General features: G+C 47.8%; 1 protein-coding gene across 3 annotated transcripts in view; it reads right to left on the bottom strand.

Moving 5' to 3' along the window:
- Window positions 1-213: 213 nt before the first annotated feature.
- FCHSD2 (FCH and double SH3 domains 2) overlaps window positions 214-14,866 on the bottom strand; it is a 227,049-nt gene continuing 212,396 nt past the window's right edge. For all 3 annotated transcript variants that reach the window (XM_045818082.1, XM_045818081.1, XM_045818083.1), the window contains 7 exons: window positions 12,107-12,241; window positions 6,389-6,472; window positions 6,095-6,272; window positions 5,582-5,802; window positions 4,464-4,593; window positions 4,239-4,321; window positions 214-2,358 (listed from right to left, as the gene is read on the bottom strand). In XM_045818082.1, coding sequence (XP_045674038.1) covers window positions 2,275-2,358; window positions 4,239-4,321; window positions 4,464-4,593; window positions 5,582-5,802; window positions 6,095-6,272; window positions 6,389-6,472; window positions 12,107-12,241 — 915 coding nt within the window. In that variant the 3' untranslated portion in view covers window positions 214-2,274. The remainder of the gene's footprint in view (window positions 2,359-4,238; window positions 4,322-4,463; window positions 4,594-5,581; window positions 5,803-6,094; window positions 6,273-6,388; window positions 6,473-12,106; window positions 12,242-14,866) is intronic.

Here is a 14,866-nt window from a genome sequence, read left to right on the forward strand (position 1 = left end):
GCAAAGACCACAGCTTACTCATCACTGTCTCTAGCACCCAGCAGGCTGTCCCCGGCGGGCGGGGGCCTTGAGGACTGTGTGCCCGGGGGCGGGCTCGTGTGCTCCCCCTCGGTGCCTGCTGCGTGGTTAAAGGGAGGGCCTGGGAGTGTCTCTTTGTAAGAAGCATTGTCTGAGCAAGCCTGTTTACCCAAATCTTTTTATAAGGAAACTTAGAAAACTTAATTCCATTTTTTTATTATTCAACATTTTATACATAATAAATACAAACTTTTTACAGCCGCTGTAAAGAAGGCGCGTCTGCAGGTGGGCACTCCTGCGGAGCCCGCCCCACGCGCTGTGGTGCCGGGTCATGTGTCCTGGGGGGGCGGGGGTTCTTTTTAAAAAGGAGGCTTGTTTTTACAACTTTGTTTTTTTAAAATAAAATTAGCAGCTCTTCCAAAAAATATTTAAAATATAACAAAAAATTTCAAATAACCCTCTGAGAATATGGAAAACCCAGATTCGAGGACAATTTGGCTAGCTAGAGAGAGCACAAGGCTGGGTGGTGAGAACCGCCTGATTCAAGCACTTTGAAGATTTTTAAAGTGCTTTGGAGATGTTTCACATATAGGCAAACTTTAAAATCTTTTTAAAAAGACCACCCTTTATTTTTTTAAACTTAAGAATAAGTTTGATAACAAAAAAGACCTCAAATAGATCAACAGGTTAAAAAATGCAAAAACAACAGAAAACAAAAAAGAAACCAAAAAACCCCAAATCATGGAGAGGATTCATCAAGGGGTATTATCACTGACATGATCAAATGACGAACTGAAAATTGCTTTAGCTGTGACCTTAAAAAAAATCCCATGGGGACGTTTGGCGAGCATTTCAAGTTTTCAGAGTCATAGGAGGGATGGAATTTCCAAAGTATAATACAATTTTTAGACTAAATTCTGTAAATTTGATTTCTTAAAAAAAAAGCAACTGGCAGACGTCCCCCAGTCCTGGGGTAACGCACCCTGTATCTTCCGTAGAGGGCGGGGAGCCAGCGCAGGTCTGCTCTGGGACACCTGCTGCAGGACACCTGCTGCAGGATACCTGCTGCCTGCCGGGGGCTGGCCACCTGTGGAGAGGCAGCCCCGGCTCTCCCCATGGTGCGGAGAACTTGTCTTTTCCTCATCAGTTTGCACCTGTGCAGGTGTGCGATCCTTTAGTCCTTTTTCGTAGGAAGCTGGTTTCCTCCACGGGCCACAGGTTCTTTCTCCCAAGGAAAGGTCAGGTCAGTGGGGCCCAGGAAGCTGCATTTTCTGCCAGGGCTGGCCGCTGCTCCACACTAGTCACCACCGCCTGGCTGGGCTGGTGCACTGGCTTGGGGATGAAATGATGCTCGGGGCTCTCCCATTAGGGAAGCTCAACACAGCAAGTATGTGTCCCCAAATTATCTAGACATTCGGCTCTAAGGATACTGGTCAGAAGAGTATGTGCTGCAAAAATTAAGCTGAGAAATACCCAAATACAAAAAGAACATTAAATCGGCTCATTTCAGATCTGGAAGCTCCATTTCTGTTTTAGCCGCAGCCTCCTTTCCACTAGTCTATGTGATGGATGAGGTTTGGCTACTAGTTCAGCCCCTCCGTATTAGCTCCACTAATACTAAATGAATGGCGTAAGTATTAACACAAAAGACACTGTTACTGTTTTGGGTCTGTTAGTTGTGGAAGAGATGTGCATTAATGCAATTGGCGCTAAACTCGGGGCAGTCCACTTGTTTCCAATGAGGCTCCACGTTCTCAGTCCGGGACTAACTGCGGGGAGGAGCCAGCCTCCCTGAAATCCCTCCTTCTGCTTCCTCCGTAGCCTGCGTGATCTGATTAAACTTAATCAGATGAGCAAAAGCCACTTGAAGATGAGAATCTCTGCCACACCCTGTGGCCACAGTAATATACTGTACGAGTGCACACGATCGGTGTCGCTGTGACTGTGCCCGGGACGGGGCCTGGTCTTGAGTCTCAGATCAGGGCCACTGTCAGGCACGGGGGCTGCTCCCCACTGTGTCGAGGGCCCGCCAGGATTTGTGCTATGGTAGGAGAGATGACATAGAAAATGACAACAAAAAAAGGCACAAAATATTCAAAATGTGGGAGGAGTCCACCAGGCCGTCCAGTCACAAACAGTCCTCCTGGTTTTCGCTCTGTTTAAGAGTCATCATCATGCAAAGGTGCCTAAGAAATAAGACTGGCCACACTCCGAGCCTGGCCTTGATTGCAGCCGTGACCGACGGCACCCCCGCCATCACACCAGTGTGATCTCCACGTCCTCGATCTTCTCCGCGGGCCTTCGGTGGTTCTGCGTAGGCGGAGGGGGCGCCGCCCGGACCTGAGCAGGAAACAGGTGCACAAACTGTCAGTCAGCTCCAAACTCCAAGCCTGAATGAAGCACTCAAACCCCAACCAGTCATTCATCCAAGGACCGGGGCCCCCAGAGTCTCAGAAATGCCCTCCGCATGTCTTTCCACCTCATTTTCACTCTTTCCCACACTCAGAAGGAGTCACTGTTCTGGATGACACGTGAGACCCAGGAATCAGGTTCTTCCCTGGGCTGAGAGCCTCAGGGGCACGAGCGGGACCCAGGCCCTAGAAGCCGTGTCCACAGAGCAGGCCTGGCGTTGGAGGTAAGACAGAGCAATGCCTGGAGACCTGGAAACCCTGGAGCATGTCTTAGAAGGAGGGTTTCGAGAGAGAACGCTAGAGAAGTAGCCTGGGAATAGTCATGAAATCTGACTTTATTCTCTAGGCAGAAGAGTCCTTGGTGGATTTGAAAAGCATTATCAGATGTGTGAAAAGATGAGTTAGGTAACAGTTTGGAGAGAAGAGTGAGGTAGGCAGAGGCATCGGTAAGACGACCCGGCAGATGTCCACAGTCGCCAGGATGAGAGGCCACTGCCGGCTGGAACCGGCGCCGGCCGTGGGGAGCCGAGAGGTGGCCAGACGGACAGCTGTCTCTGAGGGAACGCGGCAGGATTTGGTGCCGACTGTTCGTGGGAGACCAGAGCACTGGTGGGGAGGGTAATTAACTCACTTCTGTGGAGTTCTGGGGGTTTGGTACACACACACTGAGATGTCCACACGTCTGAGGCTCAGGGAAGAGATCAGATTGGCAGTTACAAGCCTGGGTGTTGTCAGTAAACAGTGGTCAAGGCTGTGGCAGTAGATGAGACTGCACAGGGAGTGAGTTTAATGACTGCAAGAGAAGCAGCCCGTGGACAGAATCCTAAGAAGCATCAGCAGAGATGGACAGGGGCAGAGAAGCCTGCAAAAGCCAATGGAAAGGAAGGGCCAGAGAGGCAGGAAGCGAACCAGGAAAGGCTGGTGTGACACATCGGCCTGCTTCTCTCCACCGCCACTGCCCACCACTCCAGGGGCTGCCGGCCCCCCGCCTGGACCACTGCTCCAGCCTCCACACGGCCCCCACGTCCGTTCTGCCACCTTCTGTTCATTCCCCACTTAGGTGCCATCGTAACATTTTAAAAATGCAAAACTAGTCATATCTCTGTCCTGCTTATAACCTTACGATTGGCCTCCTACCACATTTAGGATGAAAAGCTGAGTCCTTTACAAGGCACTCAATACACGTGCTGAATGAACAAACCAAAGGAAGCGAGTGGTTTGAGGAATCCTGTCAAAAGCTGACAAGGGGGCCCAGGAAAACAAAACTGCAAAGGACGCACAGGTCAGCACAGGTCGAAGTTACGACCCGGGAAGAGCGAGAGCGGCTTCGCAGTGAGGTGGTGGTGGTGGGGGAGAGGGGCAAGCAGAGAAGATTCTCCTGGAGAACAGAAGCTCTCAAACCTCATAAGGGCATAAAGTATATCTCATTTCACTTCAGTGTCCCTCAAAGACACAGATATAGGCCTAGAAAATGGGATCTCAGTAAACGCTTGCTGAAAAAATGTGCTTCTGTTTCACGATGAGATCACTTCGATGCTCATAGAGCTTGTTACGGTTTAAATACACGTCCGCAGCTATCACTGCGAATCTCGCCACGACTCAGGAAATGTGCCAGCATAGACTGGGCCTCCCAAGATGTGTTGATTGTTATACTCTTCTTCCGCAAGAACTCTTTTTATCTTCCCTTACCCATTTCTCCCTCCCATGGGGGAATTAGCAAGAACACAGGGGCCAAGGGGAAACACTCATTTCTAATTTTCAATGTGGAAGAACCGCACATTCCACAGCCCTGCCAGGTAAGAGCCTTACGGGTCGCAGTTTGCCATGTGAGGTCTCAGCAGCAGGCCTTGGTGCCTGGGAGCATCCTGGCGACTCGGCATGGAAGCTGTTTTCTGAGGGAGAGAACCGGAGAAGACTCATGTTATTTGTGGCGCGGAGCAGTGAGAACGCTTGTGCGGGTCTGTCTGCCTTCGGGTGAACAAATGGATTTCCGCATGAAAATCCACTCTGACCCCCGTCCAGGAGAACCCTTACCATTCGCTGAAGGAGAGCGGGGGAAGTACTGGGAGCTCCTCTTATCCGGGCTGGGGTAGGGGCTGCTGGGAGGCTGGTCGTACAGTGGCAGTGGAGGCAGGGGGCCGGGCGGCTTGGGGGCTGGAGAGACCTGCCGCAGAGGGAAGGAGGTTACAGAGTGCTCACCGCGGGAAGGACGGACCAGCTGGCTTCTCTGACTACTTCGGACAAGTTACTTTGCTCGGGAGCTAAGTTGTGACTGCTGACACTCTTTGTCGGACTCCTCAGAAGCACGTGAGCCTAGGCCGAACCATGCCAAACCTCGGTTTTGTGTGCATTTAACTTTTGCTCTCACAGGTCTCATTTCACCACTGATTACACTCCTCTCAAACAGTTACCCAGTCAAACCGTTCTCTAGAGTTCTGCTAAAAACACACCAAATTAGTCAAGTCAGTGAATTCAGTGAAGAACAAAAAAGGGTGAAAGTTATATATATATATTTTTTTGTGAAAAATAAAATAATTGGCTGAGTTTTTCCGACTTCCCCAGGTTTTGTCAGTGGCAGGCTCAGTGGTCACAATGCCACAGAACTGGGACATGTTCCCTACGGTCCCGGACCTGCCAGGCCTGCCGGGACGGACTGTACTCGGGGTTTCGGGTGAAGGCAGGCCTTGCTATAATGAGCTAATTAAGCGCAGGGCCACAGGCATACAATGGGGCTCTGGCAGGCTCCCCGACTCTGAAAAGGGACCTGCACAACCTGGGCTGGGCGGGAGGCTCTGACAGCGAGGGAAGAGAAAGAGCAAGCTAACATTTTACTATACAAACTAATCACAGAGAGAATACACACCCCCCTCTGGTCTGTTTCTGTTTCTCCACCGAGCCACCCTGTTGTGCCCCACACACAAGTTAGCATTTGGGTTAGCGGATTCAGAGTCCGGACTGTGGGGCAGCGGAGGTCTCACCCAGCCCTCACATGAGAGCCCGACCAATGGACGGGTCCTGCTTTCCCAGACTCCGCCCTGCAGACCCCTGGCCCCTGGGGGTGCAGCCACAGCCCACTCTGGTGAGGGTCACCAGGCCCCTGGGGAGTCACTTCCTTTAAACGCCTTCAGTCAGCTCTCTCCCTGCTCATGTACCTGAATCTCCCTCGTCCACGGGGTGTCGCCGTTTTCCGAGGCCGAGAGCTCTTCCACCAGCACCGACGGGAACACTCCAACCCGCCCGTTGAACTCCCCCTCCCAGAAGCCATCGTCATCCTGGTTTTCTTTGTTCAAGATTCGGATGATTGCTCCCTCCGGAAAAGACAGTTCGTCATCTGTCTGACCCTCGTAGTCATAAAGTGCTTTGACGAAGCAGACTGGGTGGCAAGAGAGAGAGAAATACTGTAAGGACGAGGACAGCCAGGTCACTGTTGCGACCACCCCTAGGCGCTGGGCAGAGTAAGTGAGGGCAGAGCCGCAGCAGTTTCGGTCACTGAGGCTCAACTTGAGGGTTCTACTGTACAGGGCCAAGGGGGCCAAACAAAGCAAAACATGTTACGGAACAGTAACAGAGTCATGGCCTTTAGCCCCCCGGAGGCTGACTCCAGGTAATAAATACAGTTTGGGCCCAACGAGACCAACTGCACAGCGCCCGGCTTCAGTCTTTACCGCTGGCGTCTCCGTTGAGGCTGCCCGAGACGAGTTCGGCCTCCGTGGAGTTGCTGGACGTGTGCGACCGGTTGTCCAGCGCGGCCAGCGACTGCAGCATGCTCAGCAGACTGCTCGAGGCGGGGAACTGCAGGTACTTCTCTGGCACGTACCCTACTTGACCGACTTTATTCCGAGCCTGAGGAAAAGACAGGTGACGAAACAGGTCTGCACACAGTCTGGACAGGGCATGGCAAGAGCCAAAACACTCCTAAAAATGTCACAAGAAGGGGCGATATGAGCAAAGGAATATACCTTTACCCAGTCTTCCATATCTCCATCTTCAATCACTTCTAACACCTCATGCTCCTCAATGGTCAACTCATCTGGTTGAGAAGCCTGCAATGGAGGATGGTCATGGACAAAATTAAAACGGTTAGATAAAGAGCAGATGTGCGCTGATCGTAACAAAAGCCGGGGATCCAAACATCGAAATGGTTTTGAAGATGTGCCGGACGTGAACACTGGAGTGTTGTAAAACTATCATAATGAGGTGAAGTTTTACTTGAAAAAACTAAACAAAGTAAAATAAAGCCAAAACCGAAACTGGAGGAACGGAACCCCGAGGAGGCCGTCAGGCCCAGGGGGCACTGCAGGCCGCTGGGGGGAGGAGCGGGCGGGGTTCCAGCTCCCGCTTCCGAATCTACTGGTGAGCCATTCAACTTCTTGATGCCTCCATTTCTTTAAATGACAATCCTGCCATGCTTAGGAGGACTGGGGAGTCCCCGTGGGATGAATGAGCACAGAGCCATGAGGAATGGGGAAGCACAGGCAGAGGAGAAAGCGCTGAGTGAGAACCGCACAGAGCGCCACCATGGAGAGCATGCTGCGGAATGCAAGGGACTATGTGCGTGGGTGGGATGACAGCTGGGCCAGCGCCTAGAACTCATCCGGAATCACCGGGAGACAGGGGCTGGGAGAAGAAAGTTGTGGAAACAAAATGATTGAGATTTGTCAAAATTTGTGTTTATTATGCTCCCAACTTAACTGTGGAGACTGGGCTGATGCAATTAGGTGCTTCTGCACAGGCTGCTAGCTGTGCCCTGTGTCACCCCCTGCGGCGGGGGTTCACCAGCACCCGCCAGCAGAGGCCGCCCTGGAGGGCAAACCCTCAGGGTCTCTGCAGAGGGCTGCGGAGAGACCAGGTGGCTTTGTTTCCTGCAGAGACTCGGGTCACAGGCACCCAGGCCGGGGCCTGCTGGCCTCTTCTGGCCCTCTAGCCGATAGTCTTAAAAGCTTCCCTGAAGCCCCAAGATCAGTTACAACTATCACCTGAGACCATGTTGTTTTTCAGATCTTAACTGTGTGAAATTCTCCAAGTTACACAAGCAAAACAAGGCAAGAAAATGGGTACTTTCCTAAGACTCACTTTCCATCTCATGGGCAGTACAACATTTAATGAAACCCAGATTTAGGACATTACTGAGACAGAACACTAGCATTGACAATGGCTGACAATCACAGAAAAGATTTACTTCAGGACCAGAATGTTAAGTAAATTATCTCTGATCTCAAAATATGAGGAGAAAACCCCCTGGTTCTTGAGAGCTTTTCCAATGGAGTTCCTTTGCTCATCCGAAACCACACTATGCCTTGAATATACTAGCAAAAGGCACCTGTACAACAAAGGTATTTGTCCTAATTCCATGGCAAGACTTAAAAAGTGCCCATACGACCAGATTTCAATGCGTGCGAGAGCAAAGCAGGAGAGGCAAGGACGCCGTTAAGTGTATCGCTGTCCTTGTAAAAAAGTCACGAAGTCCATGCACACTGCCTAACATTGTCATGTCAGCAGACACTGCCCTGACCACAGCACCCTAAGCAGTGACCAGTTCTTCCACCTGACAGGGTCCGGTCCTTGGCACAGCACTCAGGACCCTACGGAGTCTGGCCCCACGGTCTCTAGCTGTCCTGGCCCGAGCGCACTACCTCCTACTCTCCAAACACACCGCAGCTTCCTCGCTTTACCAGGCTGTCCGGCTTTCCAGCGGGCTCCGCTCCCTCTTTCCCACCTGGTGAATGGATTTAGATTACTGTGCGTTCAAGTCCAACTTCAGTCTGTTTCTGTGGGGAACTGACTGTGAGACCTCTCTGAAGTCAGTTTTCTTTTTATTCCCATTAGATCATAAGCCCCACGAGGGCACAGATTTCCCAGTGCTGACCGGTGCTCTCCCCTCCAGCCCAGTCCTTCAGGGACATGGAAGGTGCTCAAGTCCTATTTGTTGAATTAATAGGTTGGTTTATAACATCTTCCTTATAGGGACTGAAGAGATCAGAGAAAAATTTATTTACGGTCCCAGCACGTGGCACCTCGTAAATGGCAGCGGTCGTCATTGCTCGTGGTTTGGGGCCCAGCTCCTGCTCTCCCAGACCGCCCACAGGCGCGGCTGCTCCGTCCTCCCTTCATTCTTGCGGGGCTTCGTGCATGCCCGTCACGGCGATGCCGCCGGCCGCCGCACTCTACTTAGCTGGCTGCCTGTGTGGACCTGCTCCTGTGATGACTGACTTAAGGCAGGGAATGTAATTCTTCTCACTCCAACTAAAGACAGTGCATGGTTGGCAGACGGTTGTTAAATGAAGACATGGTCTCCCACCGCCTCCTGGAGTCCTGGCGTCCAGCGACAGCTAGAGATCCAGGGGCGGCCTGCCCTCCGTCACCCCGCTGTCTCCCTGTCCTGTTTTCTTTCAAAACTGTATGCATTTCCCCAAAAATAAAAGTCATGTGTGTCACCGTAGAAAAGCTGGAAATAGGCATAACTGAGATTTTAAGGTGCATGCAATCTGCTATCTTTCTTTTGTCATAACACAGCATTTCTTCTTACATGAAAAACTCTTACGATTGTCATTTTAAATTATGTTAATATTTTGTTATTGTTACATTATTTGAATAGTTAGTTATCAGTATTTTTTTAGGTTTTTGAATCTGTTCCTTAAGTCTAGCTTTTCTTTATTTTCACAAGATTAATCCAAGTTTTTTGAGCTGGTCTGGACTATGGGAACCACTATCAGGCTTACAGCTGGCTTCTCTCTTTTCTAATCTATCCTCCATCGTATCTTTATCAGGACCAAGGTTACCTTCTTAAAGCCCAGCCTGATTTTAGGACATACAATGGCTCCTCCCGGACAGGATAGAAGGCGAACTTCAGGCTGGTCTATAAGGCCCTTTACTATCTGACAGCAAACATCTCTACCCCGGCGGCTCTGTCCCCACCCTGGATGCTCATACACCACTGAATTCTCCAAACACCTGTACGCTCACCCAACTGCGTCTGTATCTACGGTTCTCTTTGCCTAGAGGGCTCCTCCTCTTCCCTCCCTTCTCACTGTATCTAGAAAGGTCTTGTTCATGGCCCAATTTAAATGCCACCTCGCCTGTAAAATTTCTCCCAACCATCTCAGGAAGAATTAGTGGTTTTACTTCTACTATAAATGTCTTCATTCATATTCTGTTTTTTCAGTTTAATATTTACTACCCCGAGACTATCCATTTCTGGGCGCAGGAATTTTGTAACATTCATTCTCGCATCCCCCAAACTTACCACAAAGTGTGCACTCATAAACGTTCAGTGAGTAACCAATTACACAGACGTGCCTGGGACACACCGACAGAGGGAATTTGGGATGAACGGGAGGTGTGCGTAATCACTCAGACACACAAGATCCTCTTCCACTTAAGGATCTTAAATTTTAATTCTGGAACTTGAGAGTAAACATACATACCATTGAGAGGTGAGGTGGGGAAACATCCCAAAGCTTGTTTTATATGACACTCTACAACAACTTTCCAAGTATCTCAGAAGGTGATTTTCAAAAGATTATCAAAACAGTGCGCATTGGGAAAAAACCCCGACTCTTTTAGAAAGCAGGGAATGTTTTTCATTTAAATATATAATAAAAGGACATAAACTAAAAGGTCTGGAAACCACCAATATCGAGGTGTAAACACGGCCAACTCCTGGCCGTCCAGCGACGGGGCTGGGGGAGGGATGCTGCCCCGGCCGTGGCAGGTTCTCTCCGGAACCAGCCTCTGTGTTGTCCTTTAGGAACGGGGCTTCCAGCCGCATGGGAGCCAGAGGAGGATCCGTTTGTTCTCGCCTTTCTGACATCATTTATCCCTTCCACAGTTATTTACTGAGTACCTACTGTGTGCCGGGCATGGTCCTCCATGTTGAAGACACATACACAAGGTTTACCGACACATACGAGGTTTCTGCCTCCGTGAACTTTTAGTGGAGAGCCAGTCAAAGAAATAGGAAAACAAATACGCTTAAGTTTCGCTGATGTTGAGTGCTACGTAGTAAATAAAAGAGGGCAAAGGGGAATGGGGTATGAGTAGTGACGGAGGAGCTGTGTATTTAGGTGGTCAGGGGAGCCCAGAGGAGGCCCTCTCGGAGCTGAGCCTCAATGAATAGCAGTGGGCAGCCAAGCAAGATTTGGGGAGAGGCAGTTCTAGGGAGAGGGAACAGCAAGTGCAAAGTTGTCAAGTCAGGAAGGAGCCTGGTGCCTTTGAAGAGCGAAAGGCAGCCAGAGTGGCTAATGCACAGTGAGCCAGTGGGTTGGGTGGGGAGGGTCTGACATGAAGCTTAGGGAGACTGGCAGGGGCCAGGTCAACCTGGACATTATAGACCTTGGTGAAGAGTCTGTTTTTCTAAGTGTGATGGAAAGCTTAAAAGGGGTTTTTAGGCAGGGGAAAAACATAATCATTTTTAAAAAAGATTAAAAAAATGTTTTATTTATTTTTAGAGCACAGGGAGGGGAGGGAGAAAGAGGAGGGAAACGTCCATGTGTGGCTGCCTCTCCTGAGCCCCCACCAGGGACCTGGTCCACAACCCAGGTATGTGTCCTGACTGGTGACCCTTGGTTTGCAGGTCAGTGCTCAATCCACTGATCCACACCAGTCAGGGCTATTTCTTTTTAGAGGGAGGAGGAGGGAGGGAGAGAAAGATCAGTATGTGAGAGATACAGTGATCACTTGCCTCTTGCATGCCCCTGCCTAGGGACCTGGCCCACAACTCAGGCCTGTGCCCTGACCAGGAATCAAACCAGCAACCTTTTGGTTCACAGGCCAGCACTCAATCCACTGAGCCACACTAGCCAGGGCAAAATAATATTCTTTATGTGTTAAAGGTAATTCTGGCTGCAGAGTGGAAAATGGACTATTGGGAGGCAAGTATGAAGAAGGAATAGCAATTACGAGTTTTTTAAAAATTTACTGCAATCAAAGCAATGGCCTAGACCAACATGGGGAAGAGGGACTGGATTCAGGATATGTTTTGAAAGTGGACTCGACGGGACTGGCTGAAGGCTGGACAAGGAGAGAGCGAGGGAAAGAGAGGGCGACGGGAACTGCAACTCGGTTCACTTTGTATGGTGAAAAGTTAATGTGAAAGCAGGGTGGGGTGAGTGAGATTAAGAACTATTATACTAAATCAGGTTTGGAAATTCTGGCATCAATTTATCCAGGTTCCTGCTTAACATGGAAACAAGAGGTGGTCATATTAAGATTTGGAAAGGTAAACATGAACAAAACTGCTTTGCAAAACAATTTGCTTTTAATATCAATTTGAGGATCATCCTAATGGAGGGTCTTGTGTTAAGCAGGCAACTGGCTACAAGAGTAAGAGTTCTTCGTATGTGCCGACATACAAATTTATTAGATGCCAGGCTCTGTGCTTGGCTATAAAAGTGTTATCTCATTTAATCCCAAATTAGCCTTATAATATTCCCCACATAATATGGATACGAAAATTGAGGCTCACAGAGACTAAGGGACTAGTGTGGCCACAGAGCTCCTTAACTGGCTGAGACAGGGCTTTAACCCAGGCAGTCTGACACCAGGGCCTTGACGCTTCGCCATTACGTTGTGTTGCCTCTAATATTAGCTGAACACCCATCTTACGTTGAGCACAGTGTAAGAGGCTGGGTGGATACAGTTACAATTTAATATGAGCAGTAAGTTAAAGAAATACAAACCTTGTAGGAATAAACAACTTTGCAGGTGAGTGGGTAATTTCTTAAGGTGCCAGAAGGACTGGAACTGCTGTCATCAAAAACATCCATGTTGTCTTCAAACTCTTCTCCTTCTTCTCTTTCGGTTTCTGCATTAAGCTAGGAAAAATTAGGAGACATTGGCTAGTTTGCTTACTTCAAGAAAATGGTTGAAAGCAAGAGAAACACTTAAAACCTGATTATTTCAAAATATTAACTTATTCAACTACATATAGAAATAAGTATCTATTCTCATTTGCATTAAAAATATTTTATTTATTTATTTTTAGAGAGAGGGGAAGGGAGGGAGAAGGAGAAGAATATTAATGTGTGATTGCCTCTTATGCACCTCCTACTGGGGACCTGGCCTGCAACCCATGTGCCCTGATTGGGAATCGAACTGGCAACCCTTTGATTCACAGGTCAGCAGCACTCAATCTACAGCCAGGGCTCACTTGCATTTTTATGTTATGAAAGGACAGAGGCTTTTTTCTTTTTAAAACCAAGAGTAAATGTCTTTCAAATATGTAAGAAATATTTATCAGTACCCTTTCACTTTTCACTGTTAAATAATGATTAGTAAAGACTTCTTACCATTTTAAACCAATCATACTGGGGAACGCTAAAAAGATTTCTAAATGCTACCAAGGATGTCAAGAAGCAGGCTTTCATCTATGGCTGATAAAATGTAAACTGACACGTCCTTTAAAAAATAACCTGCTTACTGAAATTCAAAACTAAACACACCACTTGATCTAGCAATTTCACTTCTGTACATCCATTACGGAGAAATAAAAGCACCGGGATGTAGGACTACACGAGTATAATCTAGGACGCTTACTGCAACATTACATGTAGCGGCAAAAGCCTGAACACCATCTACATAACCATCAACAGAGGAATGACCGAGTAGACTGTGATCAGTAACACTTACTAACGACAAGTCAGGAAACAGAAAGCCTAGAAATTAATGCTCACATATATAGTTAAATGGTTTCAACCAGGGTCCCAACACTCTTCAATGGGGAAGACAGTGTTTTCTACAAATGGTGCTGGGAAAACTAGATATCTACATGCAAAAGAATGAAGTTAGGCCCTTACCTTATAAAAACTAACTTAAATGGATCAAAGGCCTACACAAAAGAGTTGCAACTATAAAACTCCTAAAAGGAAACATAAGGGGAAAGCTTTATGACACTGGATTTGACAATAATCTCTTGGATATGACACCAAAAGCACAGGATACAAACAAAAAAAATAGGTAAACTGGACTTGACCAAATAAAAAACTGTGTATCAAAGGACAACAGCGTATAAGGTAACCCACAGAATGGGAGAAAATATTTGCAAATCATGTATATGATCAGGATCAATATCCAGAATATACAAAGAATGCATAAAACTCAACAATAAAAAAAAATTCAAAAACGGATAAAGGACTTGAATAAGCACTTCTCCAAAGAAGACATATATTAACTAAAATGGTATTGAATGTAAAAAAAATGTATTGACCTAGAGCACTGCCCATGATAGTAAGTACAAACAACACTTATATGAGCACAAATATCTAACGGGAAGGCAGAGTGAGGATAATGACTGAGGAAAGAAGAGGTGACCGACTTGGTTTTATATGCGTCTGCACTATCTGAACTATTAGAATAATGTGTTTTCTTTTTGGACGAAAAATCCAATAGAGAAGAAACAAAACCAAGTTTAAATGTTTCTTTGTTTCTAGCTATATGTGAACGCTTATTTGGCTGCTCTCTCCCCCCGTTCAAACATACAAAGGCACCAATGTTTACACATGAAGGGTATAAGGATGAAGTGTGAGAATCGGGCCTCACAGTAGAATAATTAACTAAAATATCAAACACCTACTACGCGTTGAACACCATGCAAGGCTCTGGGATACGGGACGGAGGACAGCCCGACTGCTCCGCAGGGGCTCCGGCCCAGGGTGGAACTCCACCACAGCGGGACGCGAGTGTGCAGGGAAGCAGCAGCGTGCGAGAGGCGACAAAGAAGGCCAGGCTGCTTGGGAACCAGTGAGCCACAAGGCAGAGGCTGCCTATACCGTCGAGTTCTACTTCTTAATAAAGTGACTTCTCTTAATTGTCACTGATGTTTTAAAATGGCCTCTCCTCCTACCTGCTATTTTTCTAACAAAATTGTACAGCATTTTTTTTTTTGTCGGAGGGGGTTTCCAGAAGAATAAATAGTGCATATTTTCTGTCACATTTATTGCTTCCGTTTCAAAATCCCTGCGTATTCTCACTTATAACTCCTGCTGAAAATCCCCACAACTGAGCAAAGTAACTGCGCACCTCACCTTACAAATACTTCCTCTCCGGTCAGTCAGGTCAATGACAAAATCTCAAATCTGGACATTTCAGATTACCTCATACTTATGAGTCCACTGTTCTCCAGGGCACTGTGTCAGAGAAGAGGAGGATCGTGTGCTAGAACTTGCTTTCATATTCTAGTAAAGGTTACAAACATTAAAAAAATAAAACTGTTGGCTGGGGGTGGGGTTGGGGCTGGAGGGATGGAGAGAAAAAGAAGAAGGACTCGTGGACTTGTGGACACGGACAACAGTGTGGTGGCCGCGGGGGGTGGGCGGGAGGTGGAAGAGTGGGTAAGGGGGATAAACGGTGATAGAAAAGACACAAAGAAGAAGAAATTAAAAAATAAAACTACTGGCATTACAAAAAACAAAACAAGACAAAACAAAATAAAACACCCATAC

This window comes from Phyllostomus hastatus, unplaced genomic scaffold (assembly GCF_019186645.2).
Source record: "Phyllostomus hastatus isolate PE091 unplaced genomic scaffold, TTU_PhHast_1.1 phas_scaffold_317, whole genome shotgun sequence".
Classification (NCBI taxonomy): Eukaryota; Metazoa; Chordata; class Mammalia; order Chiroptera; family Phyllostomidae; genus Phyllostomus; species Phyllostomus hastatus.